At 39.3% G+C, this 27120-nt stretch overlaps 1 protein-coding gene and 1 long non-coding RNA gene across 2 annotated transcripts in view; one reads left to right on the forward strand and one right to left on the reverse strand.

The window, feature by feature from the left end:
* Nucleotides 1-7588, forward strand: part of LOC115750672 — a 66276-nt gene extending 58688 nt beyond the window's left edge. Inside the window, exons 2-3 of the long non-coding RNA XR_004016512.1 lie at nt 2173-2180; nt 7548-7588. This is a non-coding gene — a long non-coding RNA (uncharacterized LOC115750672). The remainder of the gene's footprint in view (nt 1-2172; nt 2181-7547) is intronic.
* Nucleotides 5979-8353, reverse strand: LOC115750670 (trans-resveratrol di-O-methyltransferase-like). Its single transcript, XM_030688174.1, has 2 exons — nt 7538-8353; nt 5979-6410 (listed from the first exon to the last, which is right to left on the reverse strand). The coding sequence occupies exons 1-2, from the start codon at nt 8321-8323 to the stop codon at nt 6108-6110; spliced, it is 1089 nt and encodes a 362-aa protein (XP_030544034.1). The 5' UTR covers nt 8324-8353; the 3' UTR covers nt 5979-6107.
* Nucleotides 8354-27120: the final 18767 nt, after the last annotated feature.

The raw sequence follows: 27120 nt of genomic DNA on the forward strand, positions 1-27120 counted from the left end.
TAGTGAATCAATTGTGACCGTGCATTCTCCTCAAGAATCCATGAATTGAGACTCGTCACCGACCGCCGCAAGTTATTGTCCAGTTGACCTTGACCAAGAGTAATATCGCCGAGAGGTTCTCACATTGGGAGCCGTCCCGGAGGAGTCCCTTGCCACAAGTCCAAAAGTTGCGAACATTGGTGCACAAGATTTGTTCAAATTCAAATTTAGAAAAAAAAAAAAAAGGCAATCTTGCAAGAGAAGGTACAGTTTCCTATCTTGGAAATTGTATATTCATGGCATGCCTAATTTGAATATATCTTGTCATACCGGATATCTTTTCAAAATACAGATTGAGGAAAATTTTATTTCCTAATCCGTAACTTGCCAAACGATCAAGAAAGTCCATCTTTAAGATTATTAATGGAATACTCGATTAGGCAAGAATTTGGGTTCAATTGTTAATCGTAGGATTACGAATTAAAGATTCACTCAAATATTCACAAATAATTTCAAAACTTCATTGATATATCCACTTTCTTGATTGCATTGATTGGCATATTCACTTTCCTATTTTGACTTGAATTGTTTGATTGTCATATTTCTTATAATATATCCATTCTAAAAGATTTGCATTCATTCAATTTTTATATTTGAAAATTGCATATCTTTTAAAAATTGCATCATGTAGATAATTGTATAACTAATCTTTTTGTTTTGTAAAATATTTAGGTTAGATTGCATTTTAGGATAGAAATCGCATGTTTAAATAGAATCTTATGTTTAAATAATTTATCTTTAATATATTAGGGTTTAGGTCAATTTAAACTCTAAAATATGCAAGATAAACATTATTTTGGCATAGTTCTATTTTAGGAAATAAATTCATCCAAAAATTTAAAAAAAAAATCATCTTTGGCGCATCATCTATGCCATGTCATCCTTGCTACATCATCCATGCCATGCCATCCATGCCACGTCATCTATTCCATATCATCATTTCCTGCTATATCATATTAGGTTGCATTTTAGCTCATATTGCATGTTAGAATTGTATGTCTAGGTTTTAATTAATCTACATGTCACGTAGTTAATTTAATTAAAACATGGTCTCACTTGTACATTCATTTAATTTAATTTGCATGTCATCTAGTTTAGTCTTGCATTTAATTCTTGACATTGTATCATTTAGAATAGGTTCATTCATTCATATAAAAGATCGAAAAAAAAAAAAAAGAAACAATGTTTTGTGTGACGCATGCTCTCTAGAATATATTGATTTCTAGATGTTTAATTAATTGATTGTGCACTGCATGATAACCTTTATTAGTGACTTAGGTTAAAATGAATTAATGTTGCCTTCTCAAATGATTTTTTCATGGAATAATAATCAAGTTTCCGAACTCTTAATTTCTGGTTTGTAGGAATAAAATAGTTCTCCTACTAGTTTCTAATCGACCTACCATAAATAATTAGTGGCGACTTCGAATTCAAAATACATTGCACGTTAATCTATTGAACCTTAAGTTGGGATTGTCGCGACCCTCCTTGAATGAGGGCTAATGGGTCGCCCTTCCGGCCCGATTGCGTGTGGACCTTCGGACGCGGGCCCCTCCCAAGGCCCACTACCCAAATCGCAACGGAGGATAAAATCGAGTCGACCTTCAATGCGGTCTAGTGACATGTGTTACGTGTGCATGTCAAGGAGTCGCCACCAATCGTTTTTTGGAAGGTACAATTGGAAACCCTATCGAATAGTTGGGAGCTTCTATTCGATTCTGCGAGAACCAGAGAAGTGGGTTCGGGGACTTAGTTACGTCAATTATCTTAATTGACGCCCTTTCGGTACCTAAATTGAATGAATTTTCTAACCGAAGATTTCATGCAGACGAGTGAGATACGGATCCTAATCTAGGAGTTCATGCGGATGGGAATGACTATAATAACAAGCACAATCAATCAAAGTAAATGAGCAAATCAAAGAATCCATAACATGTGGATAAATCACATCAAATCGGCATAGCATTCCTAATATAGCCCTATTGGCTTAGAGAAAGGGTATTCAAAGCACAGGAGAAGATCGGGAATGATTTGGAAGTGATTCGCCCATGAGGGGCAAAATCGTAGTTTTGAGAAAATTTGATGACGATTTTCCAAAAAGGGTAAAACCGTCATTTCGAAAGAGATTCGGAGTGAGAAATGTTGAAAATAGGATTGGCCACCTAAACTGACCCATTTCCTAATTTCCGAAATTTTTTGGAATTTTCTTGAATTTTTCATGAAATTTTTGGGGACAATTTGCCCTTGAGGGGTAAAATTGTCATTTTTTGGAAAGATGGGGAAAAGAAATCTCAAAAATATGATTGGCCAGTTGATTGTGGCCATTTCTCAATTTTTGAGAATTTTTGGAATTTTTGGGAATTTTCTACAATTTTTCCTCTTTTTTTTTGGATTCTATTTTTTTTTGGATTTTAAAAAAAATCATTTTTCGAATTTTTTATTAAAAGAAAAATATTTTCTGGACCGGGTCAGATTGACCCGGCCCACATCTCACGGGCAGCCGGCCCGGTCCACGTCGGTCCGGATCGGCTTCGGTCAAAACGACGCCACTTTTTGAAAATTTCATTCGAATTTTCAAAAAATTTCAGATTTTTATTCTATTTTCAATATTCCCGCCCAAATGAAATGTGCGTCCCAGAGTGTGCCACGTGGCTCTCTATGGACGCTCCGATCAGAAATTAAAATCTATGGCTCAGGACTCGCCACGTGGCGAAATTTCTACCCTCTGATCAAAGGGAGAATCTAAGGTCAACAATGGGCCACGTGGCTAATGCACGGCCCTCAGATATTGAGATCAAATCTATGGTCAGGATTGGACGACGTGACTAATCCACAGCCGTCCGATCAGGCATTTTTTTTTATTCGAAAAATGATTTTTTTATTTATTATCTGAATTTTGAAAATCGATCCAACGATCAGAAATGTGACACGCGGCCAAACCTAGGCCGCGTGATCACAAAATATTTTTTATTTTTGAAAAATCAGAATATTTTTGAAAAAGAGAATTTATTATCCGAAAAATATAAGATTGCGACACGTGGTACATTTTCGACCATCGGATCAAAAGCAATTTTCTGTTTCTTGTTGCAACGGCACACGCCGACGTGGCAGCCACGTGGGCGTTGACCCGGGTCAACATGAGTTGACCGGTCAACGCTTCACCGAAGAAGATGACCGGAGGCCTGTAAATCCGGTGAGTTCGCCGGAAATGTCGCCGGAGACACAAAATCAGTACTAAAACTACAAGAAACCCTTGCGATTTTCTGCCTAATCAACTCCTCAGTCCATATTCATCATCACATCTCATATCCAACGCCTAAAATTATCCAGAACGAGCCTAAACCGTAGCATTTTCCGGTAAAAACTATAAACTCCGGCGAACAAACTACTTGCTGTTTCTATCGCGATTCAACCAGTCCAATCCACCTGACATCATCATAGAAGGATGAGGAAACTTACCTGACCATCGACGTCACTCGAAAGCGTCATGAAATGGCTTCGCGGACTCAGTTCGTGTTCGGGAAGGGATGAGGATCAACTCGAAATTTTTGACCATAAAAGCATAAAAACAAGCATACAAGCATGATCAGGAAGCGCTTCAAAATGATGCCAACCTCAATTTTCGAAGAAACAACAGACGAAGCAAGCTTTGGTTACAAGAGTCCGAGATAGAGGTTAGCGACGGACTCACCTTTTTCGGAACTTTCAGAGAAGTTCGCTGAGCTTGGTGAATTCCCGAAGTCGAGACGAAGGCGACGACGGCGGTGATGTCGCTCGACACCGCCTGAATCGTAAGGAAAGTTTAATCGAAGCTTTCGGGCCAAACTCCTCCAATGGCCGTGCGAGCTCTTTCTCTCTCTACCGTTTTCTCTCTCTAACTCTCTCTCTTCTTTTCTCTTTTGCGAGCCCCATTTCACGTTTTGTTCTCTCCCCCCCTTTTATTCTGTTGCGAGCCCTCCTTTCTGTTATAGAGCCCAGTTGTTGGAGTCCCCTCCATTTGCACGTGCGCGGCCAGTTTTTTAGTTAGCCGGCTGAAGTCGAGAACTTGTGGGCATTATGGTAGTCTCCGTTTTTAGGTCTGGGTAGTGCCAATTTGGCGTTCTCTTTTGTTGCTTCCTTGGGCATTTCTTGCCTGCGAAGAAAAGCTAAAGGAGATGAATAGGGAAGATGGTCTCATGTGCCTGATGGAGAGATAATGGTTCTGGGTGTGCGTGAGTTTCTTTTTGGTTGCTTTTATGTGTGTGTCTAATTCAACACCAATTTGACCAATTTCTGCAAATTTAAGCCCAAATTTGGATTTGGAAAAATGAATGTTATCAAGGTGACAAGTTTGGGAAATATTGGTTCAATTTAGCGCGAAACCCCTAAATTTCAAGATTAGTTCGAATGTAAAATGTGTTCAATTAGGGCTCTTAAAGATCGATTCGTCTCAATTTGACCTCACCAATGTGTTTAAAATACTGAAAAATATATGGGTCAAGGTTCACATGTGCATGGGTTCACTTTTAAAATGATCAGTTTGACACTAATTGAAAATCGCGGACTATATTGGAAATGCGAAGAAGTCCATTTTGCCAATCTGCTCAAAAATTGAAATTGATTGGACTAAAATGCAATTAAAGGTGTAGGAATCAAATGTCATAACTGACTCAAAGTAAGAAAAACAATAGAAGGACCTCAAATGATTTTTTTGGCTCAATTTAGGTCCACATTTGCAAAGACTCATGTGACCCCAAGTTGAATTTTTCAATTTTTAAATGGTCAAAATGAAGATGGAATTAAAGGAAAAATACTGGATATTTCCCTATATTTTTTAGGCCGAAAATGCTATTTTTTGTGAATTTTGGGTATTTTTCTAATATACCAAAAATATCAAAAATTGTGAAAAATACCGAAAATTATTTTTTGTTCAAAAATGGATCCTTAAGCTTGGCCAAGGCTTCCAAAATTGATTTTTCAATTTTATGAATTTTTATGGATTTTTGAAAATTTTTCTAAAGAAAACATGATTAAAAATCGGGTGTTAACGGGGATTTGGTGTGAACTTGGGAGAGTCTGAGTTGGGTTAGTTAAATAATTAACCTGATGATCCATTAGCTTGGAATTTCCTGAATTTTGGGTTGCGACACTGTACCAATTGCCCTTTAAATTATGAAATCTAAATTAAAACAAGTTAATGATTATGTCAACAATATACATGTGTTCTTTGCTTACCTTCAACAGATTTGCGTCACCTCGTTTAATCATCTTTCATATAAGAGTCAAATACCATTAAAATGTCAAATTGGTAATTATCTCTTACTAATTTTAGTCATAAAAAAAAAATCTCAAACCGATATCATCATAACAAGTTAAAAATCCTACGGCAATGAACTTATAATCAATTAGTAAATTATATAAGTTGAAAATCATCCAAAAACTTAATTGAAAACAAAAAATCTAAAGTTCAGCGACATTTTAATATTTTCTCATTGGTTATTGATATTTTCAATTAGGCCACTCTTTAATGCACTTATATTTGAACTTAGATTTTGATGAATGGTTTTCTAAATTTTGACCGGTACGATTGACCGTCCATCGAACATGTAAGCCCCCCGGTAAAATGCTTTGGAGAACGATGCCCCCTCCCTTAATGTGTTGATTGTTGTGGCTCCCTACTTGCTATATAGTGGTTTTTCCCTGAGAAACATGCTTCCGCAATAAACTAGAAAATCATAGTAAATGAGATATGTTCCGTATCTTACTTTATTGCTGAACAACTTATCCTTATCACAACCCCTAAGATGAGAAAATGACAAAAATAACTTGAAAAAAGATCACTTAAAAAGTAAATGTTTTCCATGACGACCTTATTCTACAAATAAATTCATAGTTGGTAAAGGTAGAGATGGAGGGATCGAATTTGGTAGTGTTACTCATTTATTCAATGAGAAAGTACATACACCAAAATTATAACATCAGCATAACTTCCATTACAACTCAAAACGAGGAGATTTCACACCAAACATTAACTAATAGCAAAAGTAGAACAAGAAATAGCCAATCTAATTAATTAAGCAGAAAGGTAATCAAGGATAAATCTCAATAAGGGATCGAAGGCCCAAGCGAGAGATTATCCTATAATCACTAAAGCCAGCGTCCACAAATAGCTTTTCCCATTCCTTTTCGCTCCTTTCTTTCCCATTGATGTTCACCATCATCATCATGTCAAAGAAGAGTTGTGTTTCGGTCGATCTATGATCTTCTGGCTGATTCCCTACTACTATTTCTATCATAATCACTTTTCCGACCTTGCGTCGACCGGCCACCGCCTCTTTGCTTCGCTTCAGAATGTCGATGCATTTTTCGTCGCTCCAGTCATGCAATATCCACTGCATTCGCATCATTTTTTTTTTAGTAGTCAGGGTTTAATGTTCTTACCGGAATGGTAATGTAAAAACAAAGTCACGTTTGTAGGTGGAGTCTCTCTTCTTCACTCACTGATGAAGGTTGCCAAAATTTGTACTAAAATGGAGTGTCCGTGTGATTTACCAGGTGGACTTCCCATGCAATTATGATCCATGTAGGAGTTGCTCACAGATACATTCATAATAGGGAGAAATTTGGACAAATTTAGTTGTATTCGTCTATACTATCTAGTATCTATTAAACAAATCAAATGGCCACCTCAAACTCAATTTTTTTTTGTCGTCACTGCTTACATATACATGTGTTTTAATTAATTTTTTTTATCAGTTTAGTTAGGGAACGTGACGGATCTTTCATGTTAAGGGCCCAGTATAAAGTTCTTTATCGAGTAACTATAAATTCAAAATAATTTTTCGATAATATCTCTGAAATATCAAATTCTTTCTTAGATAAGGACCTATGGGACAGCAAGTCAGCAACAGTGGTGTAAGACGGTAGGTATGCTTTACATAAGCAATGTCATAATATACATCTGATCTGGACGGGTTTTTGAGTTAGCTCTATAAAACGTAATATTAAAAGAGAGTCAGGTTGACTATGTCACTTCAATCTACGTATCAAATAGTATAGCACACAATTTGAATAACTAAAAGCAGTAAATTATGGGGCCAATAATTAACATATATAAGTAAGATTCTATCTTATCACTTCGTACGTTAATTATATTAATCAATTTTAAAATACCTAAACACCTAATTATTAACTCCAGTAGAGCTGGTTCGTACTTCCGAAAAATAGATATAAAAATCGTACAATACACATCCAAAGCAATCATAGCATTACACTACAAAAACATTATAGGACCATTGAATAGGAGACTTTGTGTTTCACGGCAAAATGGAACAGGGAAAATCTCTTTTCATAGTCCAAGTTATGAGTATTATTAGAAACCAAATTATTCGGTAGGAAGAATTTAACTGCAACCATTGCCTTTAATGTTTGAGTTCCTAGGGGAGAACGAAAAATTATTGACATTATAGGTAATTTTTTCATATGATTTTCCTAGGTAACATAGGAGCATGGTACCGACCTTGAGTAAGATTGCATCCGCCGGGGGAATCTCCACAAACATGTCACCGCCAACAAATTTCAACCTCTCACTTCCGACCAAACCATCCACCACGTGCGGCAGATCAAGCACCGTGCATTTCAAGTGCTGGAACGCGTCCGTGAGGGCCTTACCCATCGTCCCTGTCCCACCTCCCACGTCGACCACAGTGCTCAGCCCGTCAAACACTCCGCCACGTGTATCCACCACCAGCTTCGCCATCAGTCTCGAGTCGCTCTCCATCGCCTCGTGAAACAGGCCGCTGACCTCGGGATTGCGATTTAGGATCTCCCACCCGGGTACACCATGCGCCAGCTCGAACGTAGATGCGACATCTTCTTTGTCCCCCAACCATGCGCTCAAATGCTGCCAAGACTCCACGCAGCGAGCCCCGAGCGAAGGGAGCACAAAGGGTGCTACGGTCAAGGGGTTGTTCTTTACGAGAAGCCTGGACGCGCCGGTGAGGGCATATCCGGTTTGGCCATCCGCTTCTTCAAGGTCCTTTAGTTCGAAGAAGCCAGAGTGGACAAGGATACGCATGAGGCGACGGACAAAATGAGCTTTGGTGGGTTGGATATGGAGCGCGGAGACGAGGTCGAGGAGGGTCATGGGTCGGCCATGGTTGTGGATTAGATCAGGTATGGCTAGTTGAACGGCACACTTAAGGCACATTGAGTTGATGAAGCTAAACATGTGGTTCCATATGTGGGCTTGAGCTAGGAGGAGCTCTCCGGCAGTCGCATCCCCATCCCCATTACCCAAATTCATGTCGAAAATACCTTCCTCTCTAGTCGTCAAACCTCTCGCAACATGTATGTTTGCTATATGTATCTTATATACGGAATTAATTAAACCAAAAAAACCAATCAATCTTTGACCTCTTAGCTTCGAAGTGGGTGAAATTATAAGGACAAAATGTCAGGTACGTATAATATAAACTAAGGGCAACCATGTTCAGATCCAATAATGTTTGATCGGGCCGAGTAATTTTATGAAGTTGTCGCTTTACTCGCTACGAGTTTTTTTTTATTCAGTCTTTTACGAAGTTTTTAGAGTAATGCTAAAATAACGGCACCGTTACTGTTCCAAAAGTAACGGTGCAGTTCGCATCACTCATTTTCTTGAGGAAACCGGATGACTAGCTTATTCGGTTCCCTTGAGAAATTAAAAATCTGGCTTGAACACTGTTATGGCGCCGTTATCTAAGCATATCTCAAGTTCCTATGCTTTTGGGTTTCAATCAGCTTGGTCAACTTTCTTCCCTAAATCATACACGTTGTTTATTTAGACCTTCCATTAAAAGGGTTAAAAAAGGTTATTAACTTAGCGTCAAATTGTCATAAGACAATGACATCTCAAAACATGAAAAAGAAAAAAAGGGATAAAGGGTTCAACTTGTTGTAAAAGTAAACGGTGATCTTTGGAATCAACTTCGAAATACAAAGTGAACTTGAAAATATAATATGAAAGAAGAAGGTAAGAGAGAAGTGGAAGCAAATGTTAACTCATTTTTCATTGCCTCAACAAGTTTTACAAAAGCTTCTATTTATAGGCTAGAGGGTGTATTATATTGAGAGAGGAAAAACCGCTCATGGAATGTGAAAGGTGAAACATCAATCCATATCAATGTACATTAATGTATATCAATGTATTTGTAACATACATTGGAAGAGGAAATGGTAAAAGGTGAAGCATCTACATGTTATTAATATATTTATAACACTCCCTCTTGGATGTTCACTTTTTATTATACGTTGTTTAAACTGCCTCATTAAAAACCTTATCAAGAAAAACCCAATGGGACAAAAAAAAAACTCGGTGAAGGGAAAAAGAGTACGGTGCGTATAAGACTCCCCCTCATTTTGATAGTCGGTGCACGTAGGCTGCCTCATTAAAAACCTTTGGCAAGCCCTATGGGAAAAAAAAACTTACAAATGAAAAAAGAGTACAACCATAAACTTTCTAGGTTCCATCCTTCGGGTATGGTTAATTCGCTCCCCCTGATAAAAGTAGTCGCCCAAGCCGACACATTCCTATTCCATGTACAAGTTTTTCAAATGTGGAAGTAGGTAGGGATTTAGTGAACAAATCTGCAAGATTGTCATTAGACCGAATTTGATGGATATCTATTTCACCCTTTTCTTGGAGTTCATGCGGGTAAAATAACTTAGATGAAATATGTTTAGTTCTATCAATTTTGACAAATCCATCACGTATTTGTGCAATGCAAGCCGCATTATCCTCAAAAAGTATAATGGGGGCATCATGAATTGAGGATAAACCACATGAATCTTGAATATGGTGTATCAAAGTTCTTAACCAAACACATTCTTTGGCAGTTTCAAATAATGCAATGATCTCGGAATGATTTGAGGAAGTAGTAACTACACTTTGTTTTACCGACTTCCATGAAACCGCCGTACCTCCACAGATGAACACATAACCAGTCTGTGACTTGGTATTATGAGGATTAGATATATAGCCAGCATCCGAATATCCCACTAATGTTAAATCTTTGTTTCTTTGGTAAAATAAACCAAGATCAATAGTTCCTTGAAAGTAACGTATGTATGTTTAACGCCATTCCAATGTCTTCGGGTTGGATTTGCACCGTATCTAGCTAGAACATTTACTGCAAATGCAATATCAGGTCTAGTGCAATTTGCAAGATATAACAGTGCTCCTATGGCATTAAGGTAAGGAACTTCATGTCCCAACCTATCCTCATTTTCCTCTTTAGGCCTAAATGGGTCTTTGTCCACTTTAAGTGAACGTACCACCATTGGTGTGTTGAGAGGATGAGATTTATCCATGTAAAATGTCTCTAATATCCTTTTTGTATAATTAGACTGGTGCAATAAAACTCCTTCTAGGAGGTGCTCGATCTGCAGGCCAAGACAATACTTGGTTTGACCCAAATCTTTCATTTCAAATTCCTTTTTTAGGCAGGAACGAGCTTCTTCAAGCTCTTTTTAAGTTCCAATTATATTCACGTCATCTACATATACGGATATGATGGCAAAGTCATTTGGTGACATTTTATGAACACACAAGGATAAATTACATTATTTACATATCCCTACTTCATGAGGTAATCACTTAACCAATTGTACCACATACGACCCGATTGTTTAAGACCATATAATGATCTTTGCAATTTAATACATGTTGCGATTTTCATTCTTTCCCATCTAGGGAATTGAAAATTCTTCAGGGACTTATATATATATATATATATATCGGTGTCAAGTGGCCCATATAAATATGCAGTCACAACATTCATTAAGTGCATATCTAGATTCATACTTACTGTCATGGTGATCAAATAACGGAACGTAATATTATCCATTATGGGAGAATAAGTGACGTCAAAGTCTATACCGGATCTCTGCGAAAACCCTTGGGCAACTAGTCTCACTTTATATCTTACCACCTCATTCTTTTCATTGTATTTTCTTACAAACACCCATTTATATCCAACAAGGATAACATCTTTGGGTGTTCGGACAACAGTCCAAAAAACACAACGTTTATTAAGCGAGTCTAGTTACGCCTTAATTGTCTCCTTCCATGTATTCCAATACAAACGCTTCTGGCATTCAAGAATGGATTTTGGTTCTGGATCCGGATTATTTTTTAAGACAGTTAGCGCTACCGAGGAGGCAAAGGAGTCGTCGATGACAATTGTAATTCTATCATAGCTCATTCCCGTGTTCATATAATTTACTGCAACCTCTATATTAACATCAACCAAATCCTCATCATTTCCCGGATCAATAGGATTTAGCCGTTTCGTATTCCCGGAATTGTTATTTGTTGCAGCTGCACTAATTTCACCAGGATTGCTTTCCTCTGCAAGAGGCGCATTGGGTGACTAAATGTTTTTTCTTTTCCGCGGATTTATATTTTTACCCCTCGTGGGTCGTCCACGCTTCTGGCGTTGACTAGGCTCATCAGACATTTTTGGTCCCAATGAGATCTCCACTCTAAGTGGTGCATTTTCTGCAGGAATATGGGACTTAGTCATCCCTTTATGATCGATAAATGCATCCAGCGGTTTACTTGCTAAATGTTGCAAGTCAATAATCTTCTGAACTTTAAGTTCGGTCATGCTTGTACGTGGATCAAGGTAATTCAATTGATCTTCCTTCCGGGAAATTTCACGGCATTCTTTAAGCTTCGGGCTTTCTCCCCCTAATGCTGGGAAATGTGCCTCATCAAATATACAATCGCCGAATTGGGCAGTATACAAGTCGCCCGTCTAAGGCTGCAAGTATTTTATAATAGATTGAAACTCATATCCCACATAAATGATAAGTCGACGTTGAGGCCCCATTTTGGAACGCTGTAGAAGTGGTATAGGAACATATACGGCACAACCAAATATTCGCAGATGGGAAACATCAGGTTCACATCCATGTATAAGTTGAATTGGGGAGTATTCATGATATGCAGTGGGTCGAATTCTAATCAATGATGTAGCGTGCAATATCGCATGTCCCCATAAATTAAAAGGTAATTTAGCCCTCAACAGCAATGATCTAGCAATCATTCTCGGGCGTTTAATTAAAGATTCTGCTAGGCCGTTTTGTGTATGAATATGTGGCATAGGATGCTGCACGTCTATTCCAATGGTCATACAATAGTCATCAAAAGCCTTAGACGAAAATTCACCAGCATTAGCGAACCGGATCTTCTGGATCGGATAATTAGGGAATTGTGCATGTAATTTAATTAGCTGAGTGAGTAATTTTGCAAAGGCCATATTACGTGTTGACAACAGGTCAACGTATGTCCATCGCGTTGAAGCATCAATCGGGACTATAAAGTACCTAAAAGCTCCACATGCGGGGTGGATAGACCCACAGATATCTCCTTGAATTCTATGCAAAAATATAGGAGATTCCACCCTTACTTTAGTATGAGACGGCCGTATAATTAATTTACCATCGGCGCACGAATCGCATACATAATCAATAGTTGAAGGGAGCCCACAATTTGTTAAGAAATGTCCAACTGAATGTGTTAATATTTGGCACATCATATTCGACCCTGGGTGACCCAAACGGTCATGCCATAATTGAAAACATTGTGGGTTTGTGAACTTCGGGTTCATCGTAACATGTTTATTATTCACATTTATGTAAGTATAATATAACCCGGAGGAGAATGATGGTAACTTTTCCATAATTTGTTTTATGTATCCACTCATCCGAGTTAGATACAAGTATTCTTTACCACCTTCGATCTCGGTTTCAATGTGAAACCCATTGGAACGAATATCTTTAAAGCTGAGTAGGTTCCTTTTAGACCGTGGGCAAAATAAAGCATAATTAATGAAAATTTTTGTGCCCATTGGTAACATTACACGAGCTCTTCCGGAACCTGTACTTATGTTACTATCGCCTGAAATAGTGGTAATATTCCTTTCGCATTTTTTAATGTCTCGAAGAACTTCCTCTGCCAAAGGATAGTATGTGTAGTACTACTATCTAAAGACAAAGAATACCATTGTTCTCCTCGAGATAATTGCTCAACATCATTGATGACTAACATAAAAGAATAAGAAATGAAATTATAATATTAAACGTGAATATTATTCAAAAACTAAGAAAATACATGTGAATAAACATACACTTATATATATTGCTTAATCAAAATCCAAAAAATGATCAATATCAAAAGAAGTATTGTCAAGATATGATTCTTTATCCTCCATAAAAGGCTTGGTTGCAACATTAGCTTCCCTTTTTTCTCTCATCTTGTTCTCTTTGATAGAGGTCAACTAGGTGCTTTGGGGTGCGACAAGTGCGAGACCAATGGCCTGTAGAACCACATCTATGACAAACATTGGCACCAACTTGGTTAGGTACTTCTGGACCTTCTTTTCTTTGTGGACCATGTTTAGGTCCTTGTGAACCTATATCTCGGCTCTTATAAGGTTGATTTTTCAAGTTACGCCTTTTGCCCTTCCAATGCCGGTGACTCTTGTTTTTATGACATGCGACATGTGCTTCGGGCACAGGTGCAGATCCAATAAGACGGTAATTATGATTTTGCATCAACAATTGGTTGTGCTTTTCAGCTACAAATAGTGCAGAAATTAATTATGCATGCTTGGAGTAATTCTTTGCCCAATCTGCTCTTTGGAGTACAAGGTTATTGGCATGAAAGGTAGATAATATTTTTTTTCAACATTTCGGTCTCTATGATCCGCTGGCCACGTAGTCTTAATTATGATACAATTCGGTGAATAGCGGAACCGTATTCTGCTACGGACTTAAAATCCCGAAAGCGTAAATTGATCCATTGAAACCGGGCATGAGGAATGACCACTTCTTGTTGATGATCAAAACGATCCTTTAAGGATTGCTATAGAATTGCAGGGTCTTCCTTAGTCAAATACTCGGCCTTTAAATCTTCATGTAAATGGTGGCGAATGAAGATAAGAGCCTTAGCCTTCTGAGCTGGGGTATAATTAGATTCCGGGAGAATAGATCGAACGAGATCTAATGATGTTAAGTGTATCTTGACATCAAAAACCCATGTTAGATAATTATTTCCGGTAATATCTAACGTTGCAAACTCTCTCTTGGTAATATTTGACATACGTAAAAAGAAAATGTAGAGATATTAGATAATGAAGAGGTAAAGATGTGTCATCTTGAGTGATATCCAAGATTCTAACCGGCTCGTGCCGATAACGTGTTGTAAAAGTAAACAGTGATCTTTGGAATCAACTCAGAAATACAAAGTGAACTTGAAAATATAATATGAAAGAAGAAGACAAGAGAGAAGCGGAAGCAAATGTTAACTCACTTTTCATTGCCTCAACAAGTTTTACAAAAGCCTCTATTATAGGCTAGAGGGTATATTACATTGAGAGAGAAAAAACCGTTCATGGAATGTGAAAGGTGAAACGCCAATCCATATCAATGTATTTGTAACATACATTAGAAGAGGAAATGGTGAAAGGTGAAGCATCCACATGTTATTAATATATCTATAATGCAACTTTAACTAAGGGCTGGCAATGTGATTCAAGTACATCGAAGACAACCGCATCGAATCAATAATAAAGTTTTACGCAATTAATTGTATTGGTTTCTAAATAACTTTAATGTTACTGGCTTTTCTAACTTCTACCAATAAACAATGTACTAGTGTTTCCTATTCTACAAATTACTAGTTATTCCAGCTTTAATTATATTTGATAAGTAAGGGCTAATAGCATGAAATATCACAAACTAATACACATGTGTCACATTTACCAAAACCTAATTTATGTTACAAAAGTACTCAAACTATACACCTTTGCTACATTTATTCCAAATACATTTTTGAGTCACAAAAAATCTCAAACCGGCACATTCTTGCCACATTTATCCTAACTTTACATACTCATGTCACATTTATCTCAAATTATGGTGAATCTAGGATTTCTTTTGTCACGACCCTCCCCCGTGAGCGAAGGTCGGAGTTTTCATATTGAGGGTTAACGGGTCGTCGTCCTCCAACTAGTAATGGATGGATTTCGGACGAAAGCCCCTCCCAAGGCTCATTACCCAAATTGTGACTGAGGATTTTAAATCGGGGTTGACCTTAGTGTGGTCGGGTGACATGTGCATAGTATGCATACCTACGGAGTCGCCACCAATCATTTTTTGGAGGGTATAATTGGGAACCCTATCAAGCGGTCAGGAAATTCCATTCGATTCCGCAAAAATTAGAGAAGTGGGTCCAAGGACTTGATTACGTCAAGATTGTCATCAACGCCCTTTTGGCACCTAAGTTAAATGATCTCCTAAACTAAGAATTCATGCAAATGCATTGGTAGATGGGATTCGGATCCCCTAACATTGCTATTACAATGTTAGGGGTGACATTGATCAAATCGGGCCGTCCAAATCAAAATGGACGGCCTGATTTGATCCATATCACCTCTTCAAAATTTTTAAAAATTCCCGCCCAAATTTTTTTTCTCTTTTTCAAGAGTTGGCATGGATCAAATCAAGCCATCCATTTTGATTTAGACAACCCAATTTGATCATTGTCACTCCTAACAATGAATTGGCAATATTAGGGGATCCGTTATCCGGGAGATGAGGTTGGCTCTAATGATCTAAAGGGCATCATGTAAACCGGAATTTTCTAACCTATCAATCACGATCAATATCGAAAGGGCGCAAATTAAGGCAATCAAGAACATACGGATCAAATGCATCAAATCATCGATCAAAGTTATCATGGAATACCCAATAGAGCCCTAAAGGCTTAGAGAATGGTACTTTAAGCTCGGGGATGATTCGAGAAAAATTTTGGACAAATTGTCCAAAAGGGTAAAACGGTCATTTTTGAAGGCTCGGGAACCCAAAAATCACAAAATTGGGTTAGGTCATTTGAATGTGGCCATTCCCCATTTTTTGTGATTTTTTGAAAATTTTCTGAATTTTTCCATTTTTTTTTTTTTTTTTTTTTGGAATTTTTTTTATGAATTTTTATTGATTTTCAAATTTTTTTATTTTTTTAAATTTTATTAACTTTTCAAACCGGCTTGAACCAACCCACACAAACCGGACACCCAGCCCGGACCGGAAGGTTCCCGGGCTAGCCTAAAACGACACAGTTTTGGGTATTTTTACTTTTTTTTTACTTTTCTGAATTTTTATCTATTTTTCAAGAATTTAAAATTCTAATTACTAATCCAATGGTCCAGAATCGCCCACGTGGCTAAGTCACCACCATTAGATCAGATTATTAAATCCTACGGTCTAGATCGAGTGACGATCGATCCTAGGCCGTTCAATAGACATACTAAAACAGACAGCCGAGATTTAATGGGGAGACTAACTTTTAGTCGTTCGATCTACATACTAGATCCTACGACCACAATCGCACGACGAGACTAATCTCGATCACTCGATCATATTTTTATTTTTTATTTTCGAAAATCGTTCTATAATTTTGAAAAATCATTTTAATTTCCAAAAATTTCTAGATCATGACACGTAGCCTAATCCCAACCGTCTGATCCGGGTTTTATTTTTATTTTTAGAAAAATGTTTTTATTTACGCCCAACTAACGTGGATGCCATGTATCATACCACTTGGTACCACATCAGCGCCACCTCAAGATTGACCAAGTCAACAAATGTTGACCGGTCTTCGCCAAGAGGTTGAAGATGACAATGGACTGCCGAGGTTTCTCCGGCACCGATCGACGACAAAACCTCGATCGATCGGCCTGAAACCGATGCCAATCGACTTCCAGTTCAACATATGTAAAAATCAGTTCTAGTTATCCACTAGAACATGAAAAATCGAGCTTGCACATTGTACGTCAATAGCGATCTAACTATGTAAAATCGAGCATAACTATCTAATTCAAACTTCAGGCACACTCAAATCGAGTTCAGAACATTTACTTGCGAGTCCGATTGACTTGGCTTGGGCTAGCTTGAGCTAGGGAAGCTTCGACAAGTCTAGCTATAGCGGAGGTCTCGACTCAAGGTTTTTTCGCGAAATTGATGAAAAAAAAATAAAACAATGCGATGATGTTTAGTGATGCTCAAGGAACAAAATGCACACAAAAATTGCAAGAGTCATAATTGGAGTAGCGAGACACCATGCGAGTACGGAGGGAAGGAAGAAGTTCGAGCTCACTGTTTTTGGAGAACTTAGGTGGTGCGAGCTAGTGCGATCGACTCCTTGGAGCTCGGGCGAGCTTCCGGTGATGGTCGGATGCTCCGATTTGGACCGGATTGCTTGGGATGAACTCTCACATTCCAAGCTTGAAGCTCTGGCAATGGCGACTCCTCAAGCTCGCGAGAGCTTCTCTCTCTTCTTTCTCACTCTCTCTCTAGTTTGTTGGAGTCTAGCAAATAGAATGAGCTCTTCTTTTTTGGACCAAAATGCATGAGGTTGATATAACTCAATTCGAATCCAATCTCGTGCGCGGGAAGGGCTACGCAGACCTTGCTTTGGATGAGGTTGAACACACGTCCGAAATGGTCTAAACGGTGCCGGAGGAAGTTGGAATTTTATCCAAGTCCGTGAACACATCCGACGAGCGTAGTTTGGATGATAATTTGAACGTTTAGCACTTCGCTTGACTTTTAAAACTATCGCGGCATTGACTAGACTCGTCGAACCAGCTTCGGCGACCATCGGCCACGAATCTTGGCTTGATCGGTGCGGGACGAAGTAACGAATAAAACCCACACACAAACTCCCTTGATTGTTAATGAATTGGCCTTCAATTTTATGATCAAAGTTTGGCCTGCACAAGTGTTTGAAATCGCACGGGAATGGATTGGGGAAGAAGGTCACCTAGGTCGCTAGGTTGGATCCAATTCAACCCAGGCAAACCTGGTTGACCTAAAAGACTAAATTGACCCACTAGACGTCATATATTTTCAAACTAAATCATAGAATTGAACTTGAGGGCATAAATTCTATTTAAAAATGTGATTTTCCCCAAAAAAATGCGATGAATTATACAAAAGCCCCAAATTCCCCATTTGACCCGAGTAGTAAAATTGGCAAATTCAAGCCTTAAACAACTAAATCAATCCAAACTACCCCCATGGATTGATTTAGAAGGTTGAAAACTATAGGGTAGTGGTTGATTTACCATGTGATCCTTATAGTTTGATTAATTTCAGTTTAGGTAAGATCCAGGGATAAAATTGTAAGGATTTTATGCAATTATGTTCGATTCATGCAATTGTGCAATTTTCTAAAATTTTTGGGGCCAAAATGAGTATAAAGGACTTGAGAAAAATGTCACAACTCGTAAGAACCGAAAAATGAAATTTAAATGACTCAAAATATAATGTTAGGCTCAATTCGAAATTATGCTCAATGAAGTAGCCCATAGTCCTGAACTGAATTTTTCAAATTTTAAGAGGCTAAAATGAAAAGGGAATTAAAAGAAAAATATTTGTTATTTTTGTGTATTTTTATGGCCTCGAATTTTTCCCAATTTTTCAATTATTTTTCTATTTTTGAAAAATAAAAAATACGAAAAATATGAAAAATTATTTGTTGTTCAAAAATGGTTCCTTAGGCTAGCCAAGGTTCCCAAAGTTTACTTAGCATCAAACTCGTGCTTAAGCACAAACACCCAAAGTCTTCATTGATTAGTCATCCACAATTGTTAGCATAAATCTAGCACTCTTTCTAAAAGGAAATCGTGATAGCCTGTGAACATCCTAGTGTATTAATTTTGCAATTTTCGTGGTTTCTTTGATGCTTGCATTAAATTGCACTTTCTGTCGTTGATCCGAACCACTACACCTGCATACATTCAATTCGTCAGCAATATAACCACATAGTAAATTTCTTTCACTTAGAGCCTTCAAATTTCTCTTTCTTATGTGCCCCAAAAGCATATGGCACAATTCGGACTCTCGAACGGTTGCATCCAACGTCTCTACGGCGAATTTTCCTCATTGTCTCACGTTGACGTTCTATAGGCTATTATGCTTGATTCCTTTCGTTATCACTAGGCACCTCAAATAATTTCAAAACTTCAAATTCTGAAGAATACTAACACCTAGATGAATCCAAAGCACTCAAGGAAATTAGATTCGTTTCAACTCTAAAACATGTCTTACGCTAGTTAATGTCCTCATAATACCATCATGCATTATGATTCTATTATTGTAAATGCTTACAATATCATATTTAGTGTTGTTCCCCAATTGCATTTTAGTATTGTTGATGTATTGATAAGTAGTAAACCAGTTCCTATTTGGTGTGCATGAAAAGAACAATCGGAATCCACAACCCACTCGCCAAACGACAAATCATCGGTGAAAGACAAGGTATAATCTGCACTATCCGAATTACTGTTAGCTATAGCTGCAATATCAGCGGTAGACTCAGCTCTAACTCTCTTACCCTTATTATTTTTAAGTCTAAAGCACTCCCTTCTCAAATGCCCCATCTTGTCACAAATTCAACAGACAGAACCACTAGTTCTAGACCCACCGTGTCTATCCAAGTTCATATTACTTCTGCTAATACGAGTACTAATTTTTTCACTATTTTTACCTACTAAAGTAGTAGACACAAATTCGCCGGATGCTCTTCTATAGATATCCTCACTTTGAATTAAATCTCAAATATCAAACGTTAAACTTGTTGATTCAAAGGAATTACTAACAGCAGTAATATTAGTATTACAACTATCAAGCAATGAGGGTAATCGAATCAAAGCACATACCTCATTTTCAAAGTCAATCTCAACTGAACTCAATCAGCTAACGATCACATTGAATTCATTGATATGATTAGCGACCGATATACCATGGCTTATCTTCATGTTAAACAAATATAGCATCAAATAGACATTGTTGATCGCCGAAGGCTTCTTGTACCTATTAGACAAAGCTTTCATCAAACCCGCATTAGTTCTCTCTTTCACAATGTTAACCGTGATGTTACAAGCTAGCGTCATCCGAATAACACTCATTACTTGTCTATCCAACAATTCCCAGTCAATTTGCTTCATTTTTTCCGGCTTTTCTCTAGACAAAGGTAAGTACAATTTCATCTGATACAAGTAATCTTCATCTTCTAGAAATAGAAATCATTCTCATCAAATCGATCAGATTTTCACTTTTCGTATTTCTATTACAATCAATTCACTTCAACTCAGCCAATCTTAGCTTTGATACCAATTATGGTGAAAGGAAAGCAATCAAACAATAAAATAGATAGAACAAGAAGATAAATCTGACACCAGATTTACATGGTTTGGTCTAGAGACCTTTGTCCATGAGAAGAGCAACAACGAATTCCACTATAGAATAATCGATACAATAGAGATTACAAACCACACTCGAATAACTCAAAACTCTCGGTTTTTGCCAAGCCCTATGTGATGCCTTGGAATTTTGTTATCGGTAAAATGCCAGAATTCAATAGAAGGATGAAAATTGAATTTCGGTCTATACAAAATTTTAGATCATAAGGACATGAGGGACAAATTTTGGACGATTCCCAAAATGTCAATCGGTTTAGATTAGGTTCGAAAATCCTAGTCATCGCGATTTAGGATTTAAATCCTCGTGCCTAAGCCTAATCGAGACCGAGCCTGGCCCATGATAAGACCAAAATGCCCTCACTTCGGTGCGCCAAAAATTCATTTATTCTTAAAATATCAAATTACATTGTTGCCCCTCATTTATACACAAGGAGCCAAAAAGTTGAATTGTGAGTGGACTTGTGGGACCCACTAGTCAATCCCCACCTACCAATCCCATCCAAATTAATTAGTCAACCTAACTCCCACCCACTCTCTCTCTCTCTCTTCCGCATCCGCCTGCTTCCTCCTCCTATTCCTCACACGGCAGCCCACCCCCGACGTCTTATCCTCCTTCCTTTGGCCATTTTTGCACCGCCATCACCTCCGACCACTATTAGCCTCCTCCGCTTGCCACTACTCGCTACTTTGCTGTCACTCCGACCTCTGTTTGCTGCCACAAGACCCCGAAACAGCCCCGGCAACTTCCTCGCTCTATTTCGGCATCCGTGGGCTGCTTGAGCTTCAATGCCCCTTGCCGCCGCTTCTAGCCACCAGCTCACAACCCCTCGGCCAGCGCCACGACCGTTGTGCGCTAGTAGTTGGACAGCCCCTTGAAGCCCCGACACTCTGCCCGTTCTATTTTACATCTCCCGAGACCTGCGGCTGCTTCGACCTCGCTCCGGCCACCCCTAGTCGTCGTCCTCCACCTTTTGTCATCCCTCGAAGCTGTTGGAAGCCGATTGAGGCCTGTGGAGCTCAAACCAGCCCCGGTCTAACCTCCCATATTTCGCGTTGTACCTTGCCCCGCCTTTGCCCGACTTTTACTTGAGCTCTACTACGGTGTCCAACCGCCGTCACCACCACCCTCGGCCACCCCGGAGACCACCCAACCTTGGTCGAGCTTCCCTCAACCTTTAGACCGACCCGACCCCCCCAAATCAGCCCCAACGGCACCTATTCCCCTGTTCCCAATGCCTACCCTATTGTATGTTCCTCTGCTCCACCGCCGGCCGCCACATTTTTTACCATCGGAGACTACCAGCAGCCCCACGAGCCCGGTGCCACTATCCCAAGGTGTCGCCACATCCTACGGACCGTCCTTGACCAAGCTTAAAGCTTAAGGAACCCGAGAATTCGAGTTAGCCGCGAGCCGCCGTTCATCGTCGCCTCCCGTGTCATGACCGCCCGAGCTAATTCAATTTTTGAGTTAAACCCCTAAACTCTAATTAGGGCGCTAGTTGCACTTAGGACTAGTTAATTAGCTAGTTATGGTGTTTAGGTAGTTTAATTACGATCGGATTAGTCAAAAACTTGGTTTAGGCTAAATGACCGTAATTAGTTAAGTTAGTTGGATGAGCTAGGTCGTCTGTGGATAATTGGGAATTAGAATTGTTTGATCGTGGTTGTTTGATCGCGAGCGAGCGATAAATTAGAGACAAGTGCATGATTGATTATCGATTGAAATCGATTTTGATAGTGAAATCGACTAGCTTCGTTTGATTATTCGTCTCTGTAATTATTTGATTTGAATGCTCGGATTGACTGCTGATTGTTGTGTGTGTTCGTTTTGGAAGTCAATCGTTTCGGATCGACTGTTGATTGTTGTGACCACTCGTGAGATCAAATTGCATATTTTAGCATGAAAACGGGCTTGAGCTAAGGTTTTGCGCATGCGTGCATGAGCACTCGACTAAATTCAAAGAAATGAAATGGCTGAATCTCGAGTGTGCTTGGGTGGTCACGTAATGGATAATTCCGACGATCATTGTCTTCTGATTGGTCGATCTTGGTAATTATTGTCTTTTGATTATCGGATGCGCATCGGTCATTGTGTTCTGGCTGTTCATTTGTCGGTCATAGTTTATGAAGGACTGAAGCATGTATAAGGATTCCTGTTAGCTTAGTATCGTGTCGACAATCATTGTCTTCTGGTTGGTCGAGTGGGGTCACATGGACTATCAAAAGCCGTCGCCGAAAGTAAGGGACGATGTCCGGTCCCGCCAGGAGAGCACCAACCGACTAGTGCGCTAGACCTAATGGTTGTTTTTTATAATAAATGAACTACGTGTGGTGTCATGTGCATGCAAGTGATGTGATGCTTTGCCATTGGATTGGTTGGTTGGCTGTTATGTCGTGTCCGCATTGCATAATGTGTGGCTCCTGGAGAGTAAGCTTGCATGTGGTTGAGATATCCGCTTTGTGATGTTGTGGTTGTTTGTTATAATGTGTGAGCGAATGAACGCCCTAGCCAAGCTTAGGCATAGGCTCACCGAAATTTATTTCTCATCCCGTTATTTAACCATTTCGGGTCCTAAGTGATGGAGCGTCCTGTCCGATTCGGCGTCCCTACCGACCAGCGTTTCTATATTATCCACCATGAAGAAGTGCTCTCAAGGCGGATCTAGGAGTAGCATGTCATTGAAATGCGGGTCGAGGAAGGGTTGCCGCACTTAGTGCTGCACCTCTTCCGGGCCTGGTTTCTTAATTACCATGGCGTGCTCTATGGTCCGCTACGGAGACATGAGGGACTACCTAATCCGCGCCCTTAATTCCCCTCTTACGATCCCATGGATTTGGATATGCCCGATGGTGAGGTAGTGGACCACGAGTCTAACATGAAGTCGAAGCCCTCTCTAGTCGGGGATTTAGAGCTTAGTCGTGACCGCCCCTCTTTTTGGAGCCCTGTTGATGCCAAGGCATGGCTGTTAGGGTAGTCTTTGGGACTATATAAGAGTTTAACCTTACCTTATTGATTATCTTTTTAAGTTTCTAGCGAGCCGTCCCGAAAAATGGGGTTGTATATATCTTCTGTAGCTCTGTAGGGTTAAAACTCAATCGCTTTTGTTTAATGAATGAAACTGTCATGCCTGTTGTGCTTATCTCCACTTTCCTAACGCTGCTAATCTTGTTGTTTGGGAGTGTTGCACGTTCCACATGCATAGTTTGATCGTAGGTCAATAGTGCGCCTGAGACACTATCCTTCGTGACCTGTGGCTATTTGGTAGGGAAGTTACGAGCCCAAAAGTCAAGGCGTGACACCCTAATTACATCCAATAACACATATGATATTTAGTCCCAATTCTTCATGAAATAATCTCTCAATCTCATAAAAGAATTAGAAAAATCTCATAAGATTTAATCAGTTACGAAATACATGTTGTTCTTCTGAGGATGCAATTCCAGAAACTTCTTTATGCGCGCCTCAAAACTTACGGATTTTTTTGCACATCAACTTCGCATAAATACTTCGACCAAAAAAAGAAATTCGCATAAAGACAAAACAAATAACCCATGCAAATATACATATGTAGCCCAAGTCCACGTGAAGTCCTTGCCGAAACTGATTGAAAGCAAATATCTTTTAGATTCCTTTTTCTTTATTTCCTCTTCCGACACAAAGTTAGACTTCTCCAACTTGGACTCCAATGCAGGTTAGGAAAGCTAATCTCATATATTCCATTTTCCTTGATTTGCTTGATTTCTTTATGTTCACAGAAAAAAATCCAACTTTTGGACTTTATTTATTTATCTTCAAAATGCAAATTTTCACTTTGGACTCGGACATATATTAACAGTAACAAACTTAGTCGTTAGAAGAGAGGGACTTTATCGTGGGCGAATAGCGTAACGTACATTCAATCAACTATTCAAAGTACTTCGATTTATGCTATGCAGTGTAATTAGTTGCCAAGAAACACTTGTGACAGGCTCGATGCATCTACGAGAAAATTCTGGCAGAGGGTTTGGATGGAGAGAAATATATTGGGATTCTTAATGCAGAAATAAGGAGAGCGGAGATCTGGGTTCAAACGAACTGGGGATTTCAACGATGCTTTTATCCTCAAACTTGGATTGGAACTGATAAATGACAGAGGTAAATTATGGGTTCGAGTTCTTGAGAGAAATTTTTTTCAGAAATCCAATTTCTCGGAACCATGAGGTAAATGCATTGGAGGATAGCGGCTAACATCTTGCCTGGTAGAGCTAATCTGGGTATATTACTTCATATCCCAGACCCAACCTTCCCGTTGTCTGGATATTCAGAGAATTCGGTCCATCTGTTCACATCTTGCCCCTCAGCCCGGATTTTGAGGAGACAGAGCCCATGGGATATCAACTTGTCTGCTTGGAACTTCACATGGCATGAGGAGGTGGTAAACCACTTCCTTGACCCACAGCAGATTGCACGGTGAAGGGGCTCAGGTTGCAAACTCATCACCCTTCATGCAGTAACTATCTATGAATGTGTAGCAAGTATTCAGTGAGACCACGATATTTCACTGCTTCACTGCCTCACTGGTCTGTTTCCGCATGCAAGACTTCTCCCTCTAGTAGTAATAGGATATTTTCATCTTTCACTTCTCTATGTATTTACATTTTTTTTTTGTTATATGATCTTTTTACAGTTGGACTTAGCTAGATTATTCATTGGTGGGATGTCATTTGATATTGTGAGTAATGCTCTCTTCCTCATGATCAGAATTTGATCTCTTTGCAAACGTCAACTCACAACTGATTGTTACTTTAATTGTATCAGTTTTAAGTTTTAACATTGTCCTGAAACCCTGTTTCCTTTGTTCAGTTGAATGTTGCTAGGCAATTTCTTTGTTTTCTCGGTTCTGGCTTGTATGCATACTATAAGCTGATGGGGAAGTGACCACTTCAAGCTTTTCACCCTTCTTGTTCTGGGATGATGAGTGCTAGTACATTCCAAGGGATCCAATTGGAGATGGTTTAAAGCAATCAAAGGGAATTTCTATTTATAGAGAAGCTACTTCTTCAAGTTTATAATGACAATCAAGATGGAAAGGCTTCTTGAGGAACTTGTCAGCGATTTAGGGTCCGTATGGTAACGTTTCTGTTTCTAGGAACATATTTGGAACATAAACATTTTTTTGTGTTTCTATTCCCGGTTACGATTTTCGAGAACAGAAACGCGTTTGGCAAGTACAAAAAAAAATACTTTTTTACCAAAAGGAAGGATCTACAATCGGCGGCGAGCGATGGCGACGATGGCAGCAGTGGGCGGCGGCGAGTAGCTATGGGCGGCGGCCGGTGGAAGGTGGAGGGCGGCAACCGACGGGGGACGGCGGTGACCAGCAGCGGTGGCCCGCAGGCAGCGGACCGGCGGCCGGCGGCGGCAGGCAGAGGCGATGGGGGCGCGGCGGCGGCGGCTAATTGCAGGTGGGCGGCGGTGGACCGGCAGTGGATCGGCTGTAGGCAGCAGCGGCCGCTTCAACTCCTCGCCGACGATGGTGAGCGATGGTGGCTTGCACAAGCTCTCCCTCGAGTTGTTTCTAAAAAGTGTTCCAAAACCCAAAAACAAGTTTTTTTTGTTTTTCATTTTTGCTCCAAAAGTATTTTTGTTTCTCACTTTTGGAACAATTTTTTACTATACACGTTTCTGGTTCCAAAGTGTTCCCATAACACTTTGATAACAAAAACACTTTTTTTGGAGTGTTACCATACGGACCCTTAGGGTGCGTATGGTAACGTTTCTGTTCCCGAAACAACTTTTGGAACAGAAACACTTTTTTTTGTTTCTGTTCCCGGCTACGATTTTTTGGAACAGAAACGCATTTGGTAACTACAAAAAAAAAATGTGTTCAAAAGCTTTGATAAAAAGTCGTCATCTTTGAGAGTGTGAAGGAATAGTCCAGGAACATAGGGTTGCAAAAAGTGTTCATCTTGCGTTATAAAATGTGTTCAAAAGCTTTGATAAAAAGTGTTCCGGGAACAAAGAAACAAATATTTTTTGTTTCTCGTTTCTGCTCCAAAAGTGTTCCCGTTTCTAAAAAGTGTTCCCGGAACACTTTGGAAACCCTTTTTTACCATACGCGTTTCTGTTCCCAAAGTGTTCCGGGAACACTTTGGGAACAGAAACACTTTTTCTAGAGCGTTACCATACGCACCCTTAATAACCCAGCCCTGGAACTCTTATATCTCAACCTGTTTTCCGATCCAATCAACATGAGAGTTTAGTAACCCTTTAGAATGAGAAAGGAACTTGTCTGAGATGCTAAAACTTTTGACTTCTTAATTCTTCGATAGTTAAGTGGGCTGTTGTTGATATGCAATCTCCGATCATATTTTGTCTTGACTCAATCTGTGTTCTGTCTTGACTAGATTATGCAAACCCATTATTTGTTTTGCACTTAGATTTAGTGAAGTACAAGTGTAATCCCACTTTGAACTTAATTCTTTCCAATCGAGGAGAATGATGCGGGAGCATAATCCTATTTTAGTTGTTTTAAGTGTTTTTCTTCCTAATTTAATCTTTTTTCATCATTTTAGGATTATAATTACTTATGTGATGGTTGCACGATGGTCATGTGTATGTTTTATTAAGTTTGATAGTTGAAATTAGAAGTTGTTAGTTTATATCCGAGGGTTAGATTTCTATAAGCAGCTGGTGTTAGCAATTCCATTGGGATCGGACCGGACTACCGGTCTCGGTTCGATCCCCGGTCCCGAACATTTGGGGACCGGGACTACTGTTCGGTCGCTAGTTCCATACTGGGACCGGATCGGC

This window comes from Rhodamnia argentea, chromosome 1 (assembly GCF_020921035.1).
Source record: "Rhodamnia argentea isolate NSW1041297 chromosome 1, ASM2092103v1, whole genome shotgun sequence".
Taxonomy (NCBI): domain Eukaryota; kingdom Viridiplantae; phylum Streptophyta; class Magnoliopsida; order Myrtales; family Myrtaceae; genus Rhodamnia; species Rhodamnia argentea.

Bases quoted from the DNA above. Each gene is read 5' to 3' on its own strand.
- LOC115750670 (XM_030688174.1), bottom strand. From the start codon at position 8,323: ATGAATTTGGGTAATGGGGATGGGGATGCGACTGCCGGAGAGCTCCTC. The intron at 6,411-7,537 runs GTCGGTACCATG...ATGCGAATGCAG, and splicing joins CGGATGCAATCTTACTCAAG to TGGATATTGCATGACTGGAG.